Genomic DNA, 14,846 nt, shown 5'->3' on the forward strand with positions numbered 1-14,846 from the left:
GACGCGGGCGTGACGTCGCGGGTAGCGCAGGCGCAGTCCCGCCGCCGTGGGCCCGCGCTCGGCCGCGCTCCCTCTCGCCCCTCGCCCCTCGCTCGCCCGGCCGCCGCCCGCGGCCCCTCCCGCCGCCACCATGTACGACGCGGACGAAGGTGAGGGGTTTCCCCTTTATTTTCTTCTCGCCTTTTCCTCCCGCGGGAGCCGGGGGATGGGCGGGATGCGGTGAGATCTGCCGGGGTGCGAGGAATGGGCGGGATACAGTGGGATCTGCCCCGGGAGCCTAACTCACACGTTGTGCTTCCCCGCAGATATGCAATATGATGAAGACGATGATGAAATCACCCCCGACCTGTGGCAGGAGGCCTGCTGGATTGTTATTAGGTGACCTGCTAAAACTCGCTGTCCTTGTCCCTTCCACACCCGTGCTCTGGGTATTGCAGGTGACACCCAGCAGGGCTTGCCTGTGCTAAACTGTGCTGCAGCACGTTCCGAGCAGGAGGGCTCTTAGCAGAAACAAAGGGATATCGGCAGCGATTAAGAAGCTCTGCTGACCCCCAGCACCCGCTTTTATCAGTAAAGAAAGAGGTGGTTTTGGTTCCATATCAAGCACGTGGTTTTGCTCAGTAGTCCCACAGCTGATGCTGGCATTACAAAGTCAGTTCGTGGTTATTTTCACCATTTTGGTGGTGATGGTTTTTTCTAGCAAAACATGAGCATCCAGGACCTGCTAACAGAGGGGAACCAAGCTAAAACTTCTGAGTACTATTACTTGGATTTGGGGGCATGCTCCTAGTTTACTGCTGCTTGGAAAATTAGTTAAAGCAGAGTATTATTGAAAACTTGAGCTGAAGCTGCTTTCAGTGAGGTTTGTCATCATGTTTCTCTTCCACTTTAAGGGAAATTTAAGGCACTGACTGTGTATGCAGTCATGGCTTAGCCAAGAGGTGGCAGCAGGTCTGTCACTCCAAAGTGTCTGTGTGTTCAGGCAGGGAGGGAATTGTTAAACATTTGTGAGGAGCAACTCATGCCTTGAGTTAAGTGAATGTGTTTGATTCAGCACTATATTTCATCACTTCTGGAGTTTTGATAATAAATATCTTAAGTTTGTTGATGTGTGAAGTACATTAATTAAATTAAGATTTTTTATTAACCTTTTTTTTTAGCTCCTATTTTGATGAAAAGGGTTTAGTCAGGCAACAGCTGGATTCCTTTGACGAGTTTATTCAGATGTCTGTGCAGAGAATTGTTGAAGATGCTCCACCAATTGATTTACAAGCTGAAGCCCAGCATGCCTCAGGAGAAGTGGAAGAGCCAGTAAGTGGAGAACCTTGGCAGCAATTACATATTTTTACAATGCAGAATCATTTTACATTATTCAACCCCTGTCCCGCAGTTTGAGTTCAGAAGTGACCAAGAACAAGTGGCTGGTGCAGCTCATATTGGCAGTTCCTGTGCACAGCTGCACAGACAGAGATATAGTAGAGTAGGTCATGTAGCCTAGAGCAAGCTGTGTTTTGGTGAGATTTTGATTTTTCAGAAGGTTTACCATGGGAAGAAAGGTTTATGGCTAAAAGCTTCTCTCTTAGCTTTGACTGAAATTAGGTTCAAGTTAGGTCCAGGTTTTCAAGTGGTGCTGTGTTCATCTTCTTCCATTGGCACCACATTCTGAAAAGGACACATTGTCTCAAATCTGCACCCTATTATAGCTCCTCTACAATGAGTATGCACCTTCTGCAGTGGCTCTGGTGCTTTTCAAGGTGTCCCTTGTGTAGTCTGATCCCTGTTCCATAAGTACAAATGGTGATGAGCCATTGCCTTGCTGTCATCACTGCCTTGATGCTTCCCTCTAGAGATTTAAAGGAACTTTAGGACACCAGAGCATTGAATTTGTTACATGGTTTTCCTGTTCCTTTGCATTTTTTGGCAGGCAAACAACTATCCTGTAGAGAATAGCTGAGATGTCTTTTCTTCATAAACATTTAACCCACTAATTCTTATTATTTCCTCTGTTATTCTGTGTATAATATGGCACAATTTTCTACTTGTGCAGTTCTGCAGCTGATATTTTTGCTGTGCCTGGTCACAATTCAGGTCATAAGCATGGTTTGTGCTGGGCTTCTTTTTGCCCAAAAGCAGTATCTTAACTTCTCGAATCACAGAGGTTAGTGTCTTATTCTCATTTATTAAATGCAAGTATTTAGGAATAGGTTTAGAGGTGAAAAAACGTGCTTTTCCCTTCAGAGTCACTTGCAAGCAATCTCACCACATTTGAAGATGCTGGACTAATTTAAGGAAACTGTGTATATTGGGAAAAACTTGATTTTTTTGTTTCTGTCTCCCTCTGCTTCTCAGTCCCTAATTTTGAAGGCAGTTTAGAGCACATGATGGGGTTTAGCAACAATGCTCATAGATAAGAACGATGGTAAACATATTCTCCTTAAGATTGCTTTCATGAGAACTTGGGAAATGGTACTACATGTGGCTGTTGCTGCAAATCCAGGAAAAGGTATTTCTTCATGTAAGGATTGATAATTTTTTTGACCTACAAAACGTTTGCCAACAAGGATATGCCACCTCCTAATGTAGGAAGTTTTTGTGCATTTTAAAAATCGGACTGTTTTCCAAAACTCAAGTCTTACTTTGTTTACTTGTCCTATAGAATTTTCCTAGGAACCAGTGTTACCCAGCTTGCTGTGGTTGCTAATAGAAGAGATGTTTCTTCCATTACAAGTAAATATATTCTTGTTTTCCAGCCCCGGTATCTGTTGAAGTTTGAACAGATCTATCTCTCCAAACCTACACATTGGGAAAGAGATGGAGCACCATCACCTATGATGCCAAATGAAGCCAGACTGAGAAACCTTACGTAAGAGCCAGTTCTGTGGTGGATAAACACAAGGAATAACTGCCTCTGCCTTATTAATACATAGCCTTAGTAGTAGTAGTGCTTTGAAAATATAATAATTACTGCTTTGTTTAAACTTCCCACATCTAGTTGTTAATTCAGATGGTGGTTGATGATTTGGTAATAATGCTTAATGCAGCTGTGAGTGCTTGAATAACTGCCTTCATTACTAGGGCTGTACAAAAAGGTAGTAACTGACAGATAATACAGTGGTGTTTTTATTCTGTAGGTATTCTGCCCCCTTGTATGTGGATATAACTAAAACAGTTATTAAGGAAGGGGAGGACCAATTGCAGACCCAACATCAGAAAACCTTTATAGGAAAAATTCCTATCATGTTGCGTTCCACGTACTGTTTGCTGAATGGCTTAACTGACCGTGATCTTTGTGAGCTGAATGAGTGCCCACTTGATCCTGGTGGTTACTTCATCATTAATGGATCAGAAAAGGTAAGGGATATACTTTACACAGCCATCTTTACAGACATAGGAAGTTCTGTTACTTGTATCTTCAGCTCTTCCCTTCTTCAGTTTTGGGAACTGCTTTGTGTTTTGTGAACTGTTTGCCAGTAAGTGCTCTAGATATTTTTAATTCTTTTTCCAGCATTGCAGAGCAGCATGCAGTCTGAAATGAAGCAGTTCCTCACTCAGAGTGTCCTTCAGCTTGTTCACAGCCATATAGATGCATTTTGTTTCAAGAATAGGTTCTTCCCTCCATTGCTGTGGAAACAGCTTCAGAAAATCATATCCACACCCTGTTAGTGCATCACCAGTGAAACTGACAGAATTTTCTAACTGATAACCTGGGCAAACACAGCAAAGTAATTAGAATTTTATATTTCTTCTTGGGGGAAGAAAAAAATTTGGCTTTGATTGTTGAGCTGGCATTTAAATTTGCCTGCATTGGCCTTGGAAAAACAGATAGTGAAATGCTTTTTTTATCAGTGTGTGAAATGTCTTGGCACAGCCAGCAGGTGTGGTAAGTAATAACAGACAACAGTGTTCCCTGAGTCTCTTGTTTTGGCTATTCCATCTTAACTAGCTGTGTACTTTATTTAAATGTTTATTTTTAAAATACAGAGTTTAGCCAGTTGACTTCATGCTGTGCAGTGCTCTGAAGTTAAGGCACCTGAAGAAATAGTAGAAACAGTGTGAGTGTTGTTTTCAGTATTCTCTTTTGCTAGCTATTTACTGGTGCTCTTGTTTCTAACACAGGTTCTGATTGCTCAGGAGAAAATGGCTACAAACACAGTGTATGTGTTTGCAAAGAAAGATTCAAAATATGCCTACACAGGAGAGTGTAGATCTTGTCTGGAAAATTCCTCTCGACCAACAAGTACTATATGGGTCAGCATGCTGGCCAGAGGTGGACAGGTATGCCTAGGCAGTAATAAACCCAGAGATTAATTTAGGAGTTTTGTTACTGTCCTTTCTCTTTGTGTCATTTGCTTTTGGGTTTTTGAGAATAAATTTCTTCTGATGCTAAGGTGCAAAGAAGATAAAAGTATATGAAAATTCCTTTTTCATGTGTTATGCCTGTGTCTATGATAAATAATTTGAGTATTGAAATGCAGACTGAATTTGTGCAGATTTTAGGGCAAGGCTAAAAATAATTTTAAAATTACTGTACATGAGTTGTTAGAAAATTCAGACAAGCTGCGTCCTGTGTTTTTACTAAGAATAGAGGAGCAGGAACCCTCTCTTTGCTGATGGCCAAGCTAGTGTTGAGATGTATTTTGAAGACCACGTGTTAATTCATATTTAACATGTAATTGTGCCACCTGTGAGGGAAATAAGTGCTACTTGTAATTTCTAAACCAAAAGATGTCAGTGCTCATTTAGTATTACACTGATTTTGAAATTTTCCAAGAGCAACTTAAATAGAAGCTTTACAGTATCCTCACTCCTGATGTCTGAGGCACTCCTAATTTCCTCTGCATCCCACAGCATTTCCTTCTGGAGAGGGAGAGCAGCTACTTGAACAATCACTTGCACAGTGGGTTAGAAAAGCTGAGTTTAAGCCTGACAGAAGGAACACTGAAGGTGGATAGGGTTGCTCTTGGCACTGAAGGAGAGAAATTATGCATATGATGTATGAGTAGTATTTATATTCTTTTGTATCAGCAAAAACCTTACAAGTTTTCACAGACTTCTAAAGCTTGAAATGTTTTTAAAACAAAAATTCATTGCTGGAGTAAGGTTGCAGAGTAGCTCCTTAGCTGGCCTGCTGAGAAGCCGTGCTTTCCTGTGGTGCTTGAATATGCTTGTGTTGTGTCATGCAAATCCAGAGAAAAGCTTTCACTTAAAGGCAGGATGATTTTAGAGACTTCTGTGGAAAGGCAAGATGATTTAAGCCTGACCTGTGCTTTCCCCATCTTTGCAGGGTGCCAAGAAGAGTGCCATTGGTCAGCGCATTGTAGCAACTCTGCCATATATCAAACAAGAGGTCCCCATCATCATTGTCTTCCGTGCACTCGGCTTTGTGTCCGACAGGGACATTCTAGAGCACATCATTTATGATTTTGAAGACCCAGAAATGATGGAAATGGTAATATATATATTAAATTGTTTCATGTTCTCGTGTTTGGTGGTGTGTTGGTGCAGTTAGTCATCACTTGAGGTGTTGTTCATTTTCCAGATATAATTTGCTTACTATTTTTGTGGGTTCTGTATTAGAAATGTTGAAAATTCTCTGCTTGAATCTATTCTAATGAATGCATTAAGGGGACAGAGCACAGTGGAAGTTTTTAAGAGTTAAGATGTATTTGGAGAATTATGGATCTTCTCCTGCTGTTATTGACTTTAATTGTAAAATCTTGATTATTCCTGAAACAGCATCAGGAGTGAACTTGAATGAGAACTATTTTCTGAAGTTAAAAACTATTTTTGTGTTCTTCCTGCATGCTTCATTGCTGTTTTCTAGTGCCAGAAAGACCTGGATCAATAATTAGCAGATCCTGAAAAGAATCATAAACAAGCTACTGTGTGGTTTCCTTCGGTCTCAACAGGCACTGGTTGCTACAGGATTTTGGTGTATTTTTGTGCTTTAGGTCAAACCTTCTCTGGATGAAGCATTTGTCATTCAGGAGCAAAATGTTGCCCTAAACTTCATTGGCTCAAGAGGTGCCAAGCCAGGTGTCACCAAAGAAAAGAGAATCAAGTATGCCAAAGAAGTCTTGCAGAAAGAAATGCTCCCACATGTTGGTGTCAGTGACTTCTGTGAAACCAAAAAGGCCTATTTTCTAGGGTATGTCAGAACTCCGTCTCACAGCTGCAAATGGATATTTTTTACTCATGTATATGGTTGGAAAAATGCCTTGAATGGAAGTTTTAACCTCAGTCTTCTGGATACTCTGATAAACCTTGGGGCACTGGTATATTTAGTGTATATATATATGTATATATGTATATATATATACTGGTATATATAAGCTGAGAAAATGCAGATTTTGATAAACTAGGGGAAAAAAAGGAACTAAATGAGTCTTAAACACATTTTGGATCTTAAGTTTAAATATGATGACAGTGCTAAATGACTGTTTGATATGCAGATACATGGATACATCGATCCAGAAATTGATAACTAAGATGTAGATAAATACTGATGTGCTGACTGTAATATAAAACACTCTTTAAAACATTGTCTTGATCACTGCTTATTGATATGCAGATGAACTGTAGCATCAAGAGACATGTGATTTTATACCTGATTGCATGTGCTTAAACAGAGCCCATATTACAGTACAGGACAGAATGATGTAAATATTTTCTTCTCTGTCCTTAGCCTGAATGGTGGGCCATCCACCTCTAATGATGTGCTGAAGAGGTTTATTTTAGGACAGTGATATCCTAAAGATCTAGAATGGACAGCCTTTAGGAAAGAGTTCACTGACTTATCTGTTGAAAACATGTAATCTTTGTTATGAATGTCTGCTGTCAGTTTTAAGCATAAACTGTTATTTGCTTAGGTATATGGTTCATAGACTGTTGCTGGCAGCACTGGGAAGAAGAGAGCTGGATGACAGAGATCATTATGGCAACAAAAGACTGGATCTTGCTGGGCCACTCTTGGCTTTCCTGTTCAGAGGGTAACTATCACATACATATTTTCTTTCATGGCAGAGGCATTGCCAACTCTGTGCTTCTAAATCAGACTAATTCTCTTGTGTCAGAGAGCCAGTCTTGGGCAGCACAGATTCTATCTGATTATTACTTTTTCATGGAGTGGTTGAGTTTCCTAAAACAGTAGGTGGCCAGCATTGACATGTTTAAAAACATATTTTGTGCATGTTTACAAATAGTTTCATTTTCTTTATTCCCCGCTGCCCCCTCACCCTGGTTACAAATTGCTTCTTTTCAAGAAGCCAGTGACAGTTTTTTCAAATAGCCCCAAGCAGGCTGAATTGCACAGCACTGTTTAATCAGATTTCTCGATGTCTTTCTTTTACAGAATGTTCAAGAATTTGCTGAAGGAAGTGAGAATCTATGCACAGAAGTTCATTGACAGAGGGAAAGATTTCAACTTGGAGTTGGCAATTAAAACAAGAATTATTTCAGACGGTTTGAAATACTCATTGGCAACTGGAAACTGGGGTGACCAGAAGAAAGCTCATCAGGCCAGAGCAGGAGTATCTCAGGTACAATAAGGGCTTTGTCAGGTTTACAGTTCTCAGGGAAGAGTTTTTAACTCATGCTTAGCAACTATTTAATGTTGTACGTTAAACAGAAATATTTTTAAAAGGAAATTTCCTCAGGTGACACAGATGAAGATCTAAATAGTTTGATCTCCATAAGTGTGTGGTTTAGGGTTTTTTTTGTCATGGTTTGTTTGCTTTGGCTATTGCATTCACTGCTAAACAGTTGTGAGCTGTAAACAGTTGTACCTCTTGTAAAGATTTTTTGTTAGATAATACACTTTTGTGTAAATTCCTAGTCCCGGGGAGGATGGATTTTTTTTTTCTTCAGTTACTTCCAGTGCTTCACAGGCAGCTAAAAAAACTTGAGTGACACCTTATAATGTAGAAGTTACGTATTCCACAGCAAATAGTGAGGAGCACTGACTTTATTAGCCCAGAGTCTTGCTGTGGTGTAAGCATGCTCTGGAAACTTCTGAAACTACAACACCAGTTAGGAGCTTGAGATTCTAGGGGTAGTGTGAGATTAGTGGAGGTGAACTAAAAAGTGTAGCTAACAAAAATCAGAGCTGTTTTAGTTCCTTATAAGCACTTCATTTCTAGAGGGTGTTGATCCTTTGTGCTAGTGTGTCATGATGCCTGTCAGGAACACACTAAAGAAGCTTTGACTGACTGAACACCTTCCTGCAGGTGTTGAACCGCCTGACTTTCGCATCCACACTTTCCCACCTGAGACGCCTGAATTCCCCGATTGGGAGAGATGGAAAACTGGCCAAGCCCCGGCAGCTGCACAACACCCTGTGGGGAATGGTTTGCCCTGCTGAGACCCCTGAGGTAATGAAAGCAGGACTTGTGTACTAACTGCCTTTCCCCTCATGGTCATTATGTAGCCATGGCACTCGTGATGATTCCTTGCACTTCTTTTGATAATGCTGATGAAAATATTTAGCTTTATAGCTAACTCAGGGGTTGAAAGCGTGTTTTGTGTCTGCTTCCTTGGGAAGTTAAGTTTAAATCCTTGAATCTTCTTGGAGGAACCTCTTGATTTAAAAATGCAGGTTAACTTTGTGTTTCTGCTAGGGTCATGCAGTAGGACTTGTGAAGAACTTAGCCCTGATGGCTTACATTTCTGTGGGGTCTCAGCCATCCCCAATTCTGGAATTCTTGGAAGAGTGGAGTATGGAAAACTTAGAAGAAATATCTCCAGCAGCAATAGCTGAGTATGTCCAAATAAGACTCTTTAAACAGACTTAAGCTTTGTATCCTGCACAAGGGTTTGGGGTTATTTGGTGGGGTGGAATATTTTTAATTATTATTTGTGTTTCCCCTTTCTAGTGCTACCAAGATATTTGTTAATGGCTGCTGGGTAGGAATACACAAAGATCCAGAGCAGCTGATGAATACCCTAAGGAAGCTTCGTCGTCAGATGGACATCATTGTGTCAGAGGTATAAATCTTTACATCTAGAGTGTGGGTGTCCTTTTAGACAGGAGAAGATAATGCCTCAATACCACTTTGCAAGTTTCAAGTAGCATTATTTGCAGATCTCTTTCTGAATATACTTCAGTTTGGGTTTGTTTTCATTTGGGGAAGCTTTTGTATTTGGTCCATTCTTTTTTTTAATTATTATTATATGCTTTACTGTGTATGGTTTATTGCTTGGTTGTGGGGTTGTGTTTTTTTAGGGGGGGTTGTTTGCTTTTAAAGAGGATCCAGTTGAAAGGCAAAACAGTTGAAAATAATCTTCTGAAACGCTTCTGTTTGTAGGAGTGTTACTCTATGTTCCATGCTTCTGATAGTGCCTGAAAAGTCTTTGCTTTAGGGAATTTGGTTATCCTGTTTTGTGTTCTGTGGTTCTGATTCCAAGCTGAGACACTGTACTCATGGGGTGCTGCTGTCTTGCCCAGGTGTCAATGATTAGAGATATTCGTGAGCGAGAAATCCGCATCTACACTGATGCAGGCAGAATTTGTCGGCCCCTTTTAATTGTGGAGAAACAGAAGTTGCTGCTGAAGAAAAGGCACATTGACCAACTGAAGGAACGAGAGTATAACAATTACAGGTGAGATACGTCCCTGAAATTCAACTGCAGGTGTCATTTTCCATCTTGGAAAGCTGCATGTTTTCTCAGGTTGGAGAGAGGAATGTTTAAAGCTTTGTGCAGCACAAAGATGCTTTCTCTGCCTGGTAGGTTAATCAGTTCTTTTAATCACACTGAGGCAGTAGTAGTAATAATAAGCCTGGGAAGTCTTTGTTTTTGTCACTGTTAAGAGACCCATTTGAGGTGTTAATTGAGTTATTGGTTGTTCAGCTGGCAGGATCTCGTGGCCAGTGGTGTAGTAGAGTACATTGACACCCTGGAAGAAGAGACTGTGATGCTGGCAATGACTCCAGATGACTTGCAAGAGAAAGGTGTGGCATATTGTTCAACATACACACACTGTGAGATTCACCCATCCATGATCCTGGGAGTGTGTGCATCTATTATCCCTTTCCCTGATCACAACCAGGTCAGTGCACTTCTGCTGACATCCTGCTTTTAAAGCTGATAGAAAACCCACAGGGGTGTGTGTGTAAAGAGCTTTATGTACATAATTATTGCTCTTCCCTTTGTCTATCTAGTCTCCCAGGAACACATACCAGTCTGCTATGGGTAAACAGGCTATGGGAGTCTACATCACCAACTTCCATGTCCGTATGGATACGCTGGCACATGTGTTGTATTATCCCCAGAAGCCCCTGGTAACAACACGTTCCATGGAGTACTTGAGGTTCAGAGAGTTACCAGCAGGTGTGTTGTCAATTCATGCTCATGGAACAGAAATACTACTTTTTTGTTTTGTTTCAAACATGTCTCAAATGGTGTGTGTAGAGTACCTGAACATTTAGCATATGTGTGCAATTTAAGAAATGAGTAGAGGTTAAGTCTTAGCTTGTAGCTGGACACCTAGACTGCAAAAAATTTATTAGTAGTGTTGCAGCTGAAACTGCTTTACCCAAAAAAGTCTTGCTAAAATCTAATGAAAAAATGTATTTTCTGTATTGATGTTTGATAGGTTTTTCACAAGGGGTCACTCTTGACTCTCTTTTCTACCCAGAGCTGCATTTGCTGATACTGCATGTTTTGTATGTGGGATATAGAGCTTTTATGTGAGAAAGAGTAGAACAGCTTCACTGTAAAGAGTACAGCCTACTTTGAGTTAAAATAGTGTCTGTCTGGGCATGTGTGCATTCTTTCAGTATATTTTCTCTGCATATTGTAGGTATCAACTCGATTGTAGCAATTGCATCATACACAGGCTATAACCAGGAAGACTCTGTCATTATGAACCGTTCTGCTGTTGACAGAGGCTTTTTCAGGTAAGACACTGTAAATTTTTTAACTGCTTGGAATTTTAAAGAAAAAAAGCTATACTTGTCCAGAGGCTCAAGAAAAGTTCATTTTATGCTGGAAGATACTGTTCTCCAAATCTTTCCAACTTGAGAAGCCTTTTTTTTTTTTTTTTTTTTTTTTGTAATGGGGATGGAGAGAGCAACCCAATGAAAATAGTGAATGCCTATAGTGAATGTAAAACAGCATGAAACCTGACTGCCCACTTTGTCTTCTTGATCTTCCATTTTGATCTTTATTCTGTTTAGGGTCCTTTACATCACAGTTTAATGAAAAAAATATTTGGACTCTTCTCTGGTGTATTTTCATATAAGTCTTGCAGTTACCAGAGCAATGTTGCAGCAATTTAGCATAGTCTCGCTTTATTAGTGAGACAGTTGCTACCAGTTAGGATTGGAATGTTCTCTCCTTAGAAGGAGCTGCTGTTGGCACAGCTGGTGGCTGATGTGACTTTGTGCATTCTGGTATCTGAAAGCACTTTAGTGTGCCGGCAACTGAGGCAGCAAACAAAAACCCTTAAAGCACCAGAAAGAACCTTATATACATTGAAAGTTTTTCACTGCAGCTCAGTTGTACTGAGTGTGGCACTGCCAGGTAGCAGTAGAAGCCAAAAAAAAGTGTGCAAAATTGTGTGCATAAGAAGAAAAGTAAATAAGGAGGAAAGTAATACGAGAATGATATGCTGAAGAAGTGGACAATCATTAGGAATAATAACTACTTCTTAGGCACCAACAAGATACAAAAGTCTTTGCAGTTCATCAAAAATTAGCATGTTATCTTAGGTCCTTTGGCAGTATCTGCAAAGTGACCATCATAATGCCCTCTGAAACTTTTTTGTTTGGTGGGTTGTTTTTTGTTTCTGTTTTCCCCTCCTCAGTGAAGGCCAGATTAACAGGAAATCAGAGGAAAGATGGTATGGCATATGCTCGTTATTTAGATTTGGTTGTCATTAGTAACAGTAGCCATAATATGTGAAAATGAGATATACAGATGGGAGAAAATGATGCTGGTTTCACTGGAGAAGACTTTTTAACTTCATTTCAGGTCTGTGTTCTATCGCTCATACAAAGAGCAGGAGTCTAAGAAAGGGTATGACCAAGAGGAAGTTTTTGAAAAGCCCACACGTGAAACTTGCCAAGGTAAGATAAAGGAATGTACAAAGACTCAGTTTTTAAATTAAGGTTTTGTGGGCAAGGTAGTTAATGCTAAACTGATTCAGTCTTCATTTTGGGATATATTAACACAGGCATTTCTGTATTTTATAGAAATTACCGTATTAGTTGAGATATTTGCATTAGGTACTTAAGCAGTTGTCTGAAGTTGCAAGCAGACTTGTTGAATTACTGCAGAACATCAAGAATCAGTATGTTGAAAAATTTGGGAGTCTACTTTTTTTGTTCCTTTTCCCCCCAAGGTATGAGACACGCAATCTATGACAAACTTGATGATGATGGTTTGATAGCCCCCGGGGTACGTGTGTCTGGGGATGATGTCATCATTGGCAAAACAGTCACACTGCCAGAAAATGAAGATGAGCTGGAAAGCACCAACAGACGCTTCACCAAGAGAGACTGCAGCACCTTCCTGCGGACCAGCGAGACTGGGATTGTAGATCAGGTCATGGTAACCCTGAACCAGGAGGGATACAAATTCTGCAAGATTAGGGTGAGCACTGATGTTGCTGCTTTCTGCTTTAATGCTCTTTGGTCTGTATTTAAGTTACCAATTGCATGTTTTCCTGTGGCTTACAGGTACGTTCTGTAAGAATTCCACAAATTGGAGATAAATTCGCTAGCAGACATGGTCAGAAAGGAACCTGTGGTATCCAGTACAGGCAAGAGGTAGCAATTTTTTTTCTTCTTCTGCAGATTTTACCTGTGATGATTTTAGCATTGTAACCTTCAAGTGAATTGTCTGTGGAATATCTTCCCAGGTACAATGTTGACTTAAATGTAGCGAAAATATTTTTAGAAGGGGACACAGCTGCTTCTTACATATTTCAATGCCTTTTAAATTCTTTTAAAGACTTAATTTGGATCCAGGCACATACTTTTCCTAAACATGATGTTCTGGGAAGAATTGACTGTGTGTTTCCCTGCTCTAGGATATGCCCTTCACGTGTGAAGGCATCACACCTGATATCATTATCAACCCTCATGCCATCCCTTCCCGTATGACCATTGGTCACTTGATTGAGTGTCTTCAGGGCAAGGTAAAAACAGTCTTCTATACCACATGAGCAATATGAATTAAAATTTGGTGGGGATTGTTGTTTGCTCTGAGCTTTTTTTGCTTTTTTTTTTTTTTTTTTTCACCTTTGGTACAAATAAACACTATCTAGTAGGTGTTAATTAATTTAAAAATTATTGTTCTCCAGTTACTTGATAGCAAAGGGAGATTTCTTAGGGAAGATACACAGTCGTGTAAATTTTATCCAGAAGGTCAGGCCTTATCTACAGTATGCTCTCTCATCTGTTGCTTTTGTTCCAGGCATTTTCCCCTGACCTAGAAAAAAGAGTAGCAAAATTGTTTATAGTGTGTATTTTTTAAAATATGCAGCAGATAAACACAGCAAGATAGGATACTACCATTGGCGTGGAATCTCAAATTCCAGTGTTAAGAGTTACAACTGTTTTGAAACAGCTGAATATGGTCTAACCAGTCCTTCAGAAGCCTGACAAACTTTTCCAACTCTCTTCTCTGTAGGTGTCTGCAAACAAGGGAGAAATTGGTGATGCTACACCTTTTAACGATGCTGTCAACGTGCAAAAGATTTCCAACCTTTTATCAGATTATGGCTATCATCTAAGAGGAAATGAGGTATAATCAAAGTGCCAATTCACTGTAATTTTTTTACTATACACTTGATGTGTAGCAAGGCTTATGATTGCTCTGACTTCTTCAGGTCCTCTACAATGGCTTCACTGGTCGAAAAATCACATCCCAGATCTTCATTGGTCCTACCTATTACCAGCGCTTGAAGCACATGGTGGATGACAAAATCCATTCTCGTGCACGAGGGCCAATCCAGATCCTTAACAGACAGCCCATGGAAGGCAGATCTCGGTAAGGATCCCTGCTGGTTTCTATTTGGTCTTTTGTTTTTCTGTCCACCTTTGAGCCCTGAACAAGTAGCTGCTTCAGCTTTGCAGATTAATTAACTCACCCCAAACAGCCACCCATTTTTTCACGTGTTTGGCTTAAGATCTTGTATTGGGTGCAGGTGCCAAGGTGTTGGTAGCAGGAGGTACTGCTGGGGCAGCCTCTCTAAGAAAGGACCAGGGCTTGCCCCATACTGGATACAGCCACTTAGACCTGGCCAGAGCTGAGCCCAGCAGTGGTGCTGGTGACACCTCTGTGAGAATATATTGAAGAAAGGGTAAAAAATGTTGTGCAGCAACTGTGAGAGAGGAGTGAGGGAATGCAACAGGAGCTGTCCTGCAGCCTGTGGAAAGCCCACGCTGGAGCAGCTCCTGGTAGGAAGTATGATCTCTGGGGGACCCCTGCTGCTGCAATCTGTTCCTGAAGGATTGTACCCCGTGGGAAGGCACATGCTGGAACAGTTTGTGAAGGACTATCCCATGGAAGGGGTCACATGCTGGAGCAGGAAAAAATTGTAAGGAGAAAGGAGCAGCCAACAGGAGCTGTGATGCACTGACTGCAATCCCCATTCTCTCAGTCATCACAGGGAGGGGAGGAAGGAGTTGGGAATGAAGGAGTAAAGTAAGCCTGGGAAGAAGGTTGGGGAGGTGAACTTTTTTAGTTTTGTCTTTGTTTCTGTCATCTTAGTCCATTTTTAATGGGTGATAAACTCATTTTCCCCATGCTGAGTCTGTTTTGTCTGTGAAAGTAATTGATAAGCAATCTCCCTGGTTTTATCTCTACTTGTGAGCTTTTCCATCTAGTTTTTCCCCATGTCC

At 40.7% G+C, this 14,846-nt stretch overlaps 1 protein-coding gene across 1 annotated transcript in view; it reads left to right on the forward strand.

Moving 5' to 3' along the window:
* POLR2B (RNA polymerase II subunit B) overlaps window positions 1-14,846 on the forward strand; it is a 16,518-nt gene continuing 1,672 nt past the window's right edge. Inside the window, exons 1-23 of the mRNA XM_056489063.1 lie at window positions 1-149; window positions 306-378; window positions 1,161-1,311; window positions 2,751-2,863; window positions 3,132-3,351; window positions 4,117-4,275; window positions 5,285-5,449; window positions 5,952-6,148; window positions 6,870-6,989; window positions 7,352-7,538; window positions 8,226-8,369; window positions 8,616-8,755; window positions 8,871-8,982; window positions 9,443-9,597; window positions 9,847-10,045; window positions 10,158-10,326; window positions 10,799-10,895; window positions 11,971-12,065; window positions 12,341-12,591; window positions 12,678-12,767; window positions 13,031-13,138; window positions 13,633-13,746; window positions 13,832-13,992. Coding sequence (XP_056345038.1) covers window positions 131-149; window positions 306-378; window positions 1,161-1,311; window positions 2,751-2,863; window positions 3,132-3,351; window positions 4,117-4,275; window positions 5,285-5,449; window positions 5,952-6,148; window positions 6,870-6,989; window positions 7,352-7,538; window positions 8,226-8,369; window positions 8,616-8,755; window positions 8,871-8,982; window positions 9,443-9,597; window positions 9,847-10,045; window positions 10,158-10,326; window positions 10,799-10,895; window positions 11,971-12,065; window positions 12,341-12,591; window positions 12,678-12,767; window positions 13,031-13,138; window positions 13,633-13,746; window positions 13,832-13,992 — 3,239 coding nt within the window. The 5' untranslated portion in view covers window positions 1-130. The remainder of the gene's footprint in view (window positions 150-305; window positions 379-1,160; window positions 1,312-2,750; window positions 2,864-3,131; window positions 3,352-4,116; window positions 4,276-5,284; window positions 5,450-5,951; window positions 6,149-6,869; window positions 6,990-7,351; window positions 7,539-8,225; window positions 8,370-8,615; window positions 8,756-8,870; window positions 8,983-9,442; window positions 9,598-9,846; window positions 10,046-10,157; window positions 10,327-10,798; window positions 10,896-11,970; window positions 12,066-12,340; window positions 12,592-12,677; window positions 12,768-13,030; window positions 13,139-13,632; window positions 13,747-13,831; window positions 13,993-14,846) is intronic.

Source organism: Oenanthe melanoleuca, chromosome 4, assembly GCF_029582105.1.
Source record: "Oenanthe melanoleuca isolate GR-GAL-2019-014 chromosome 4, OMel1.0, whole genome shotgun sequence".
NCBI classification, from domain to species: Eukaryota; Metazoa; Chordata; class Aves; order Passeriformes; family Muscicapidae; genus Oenanthe; species Oenanthe melanoleuca.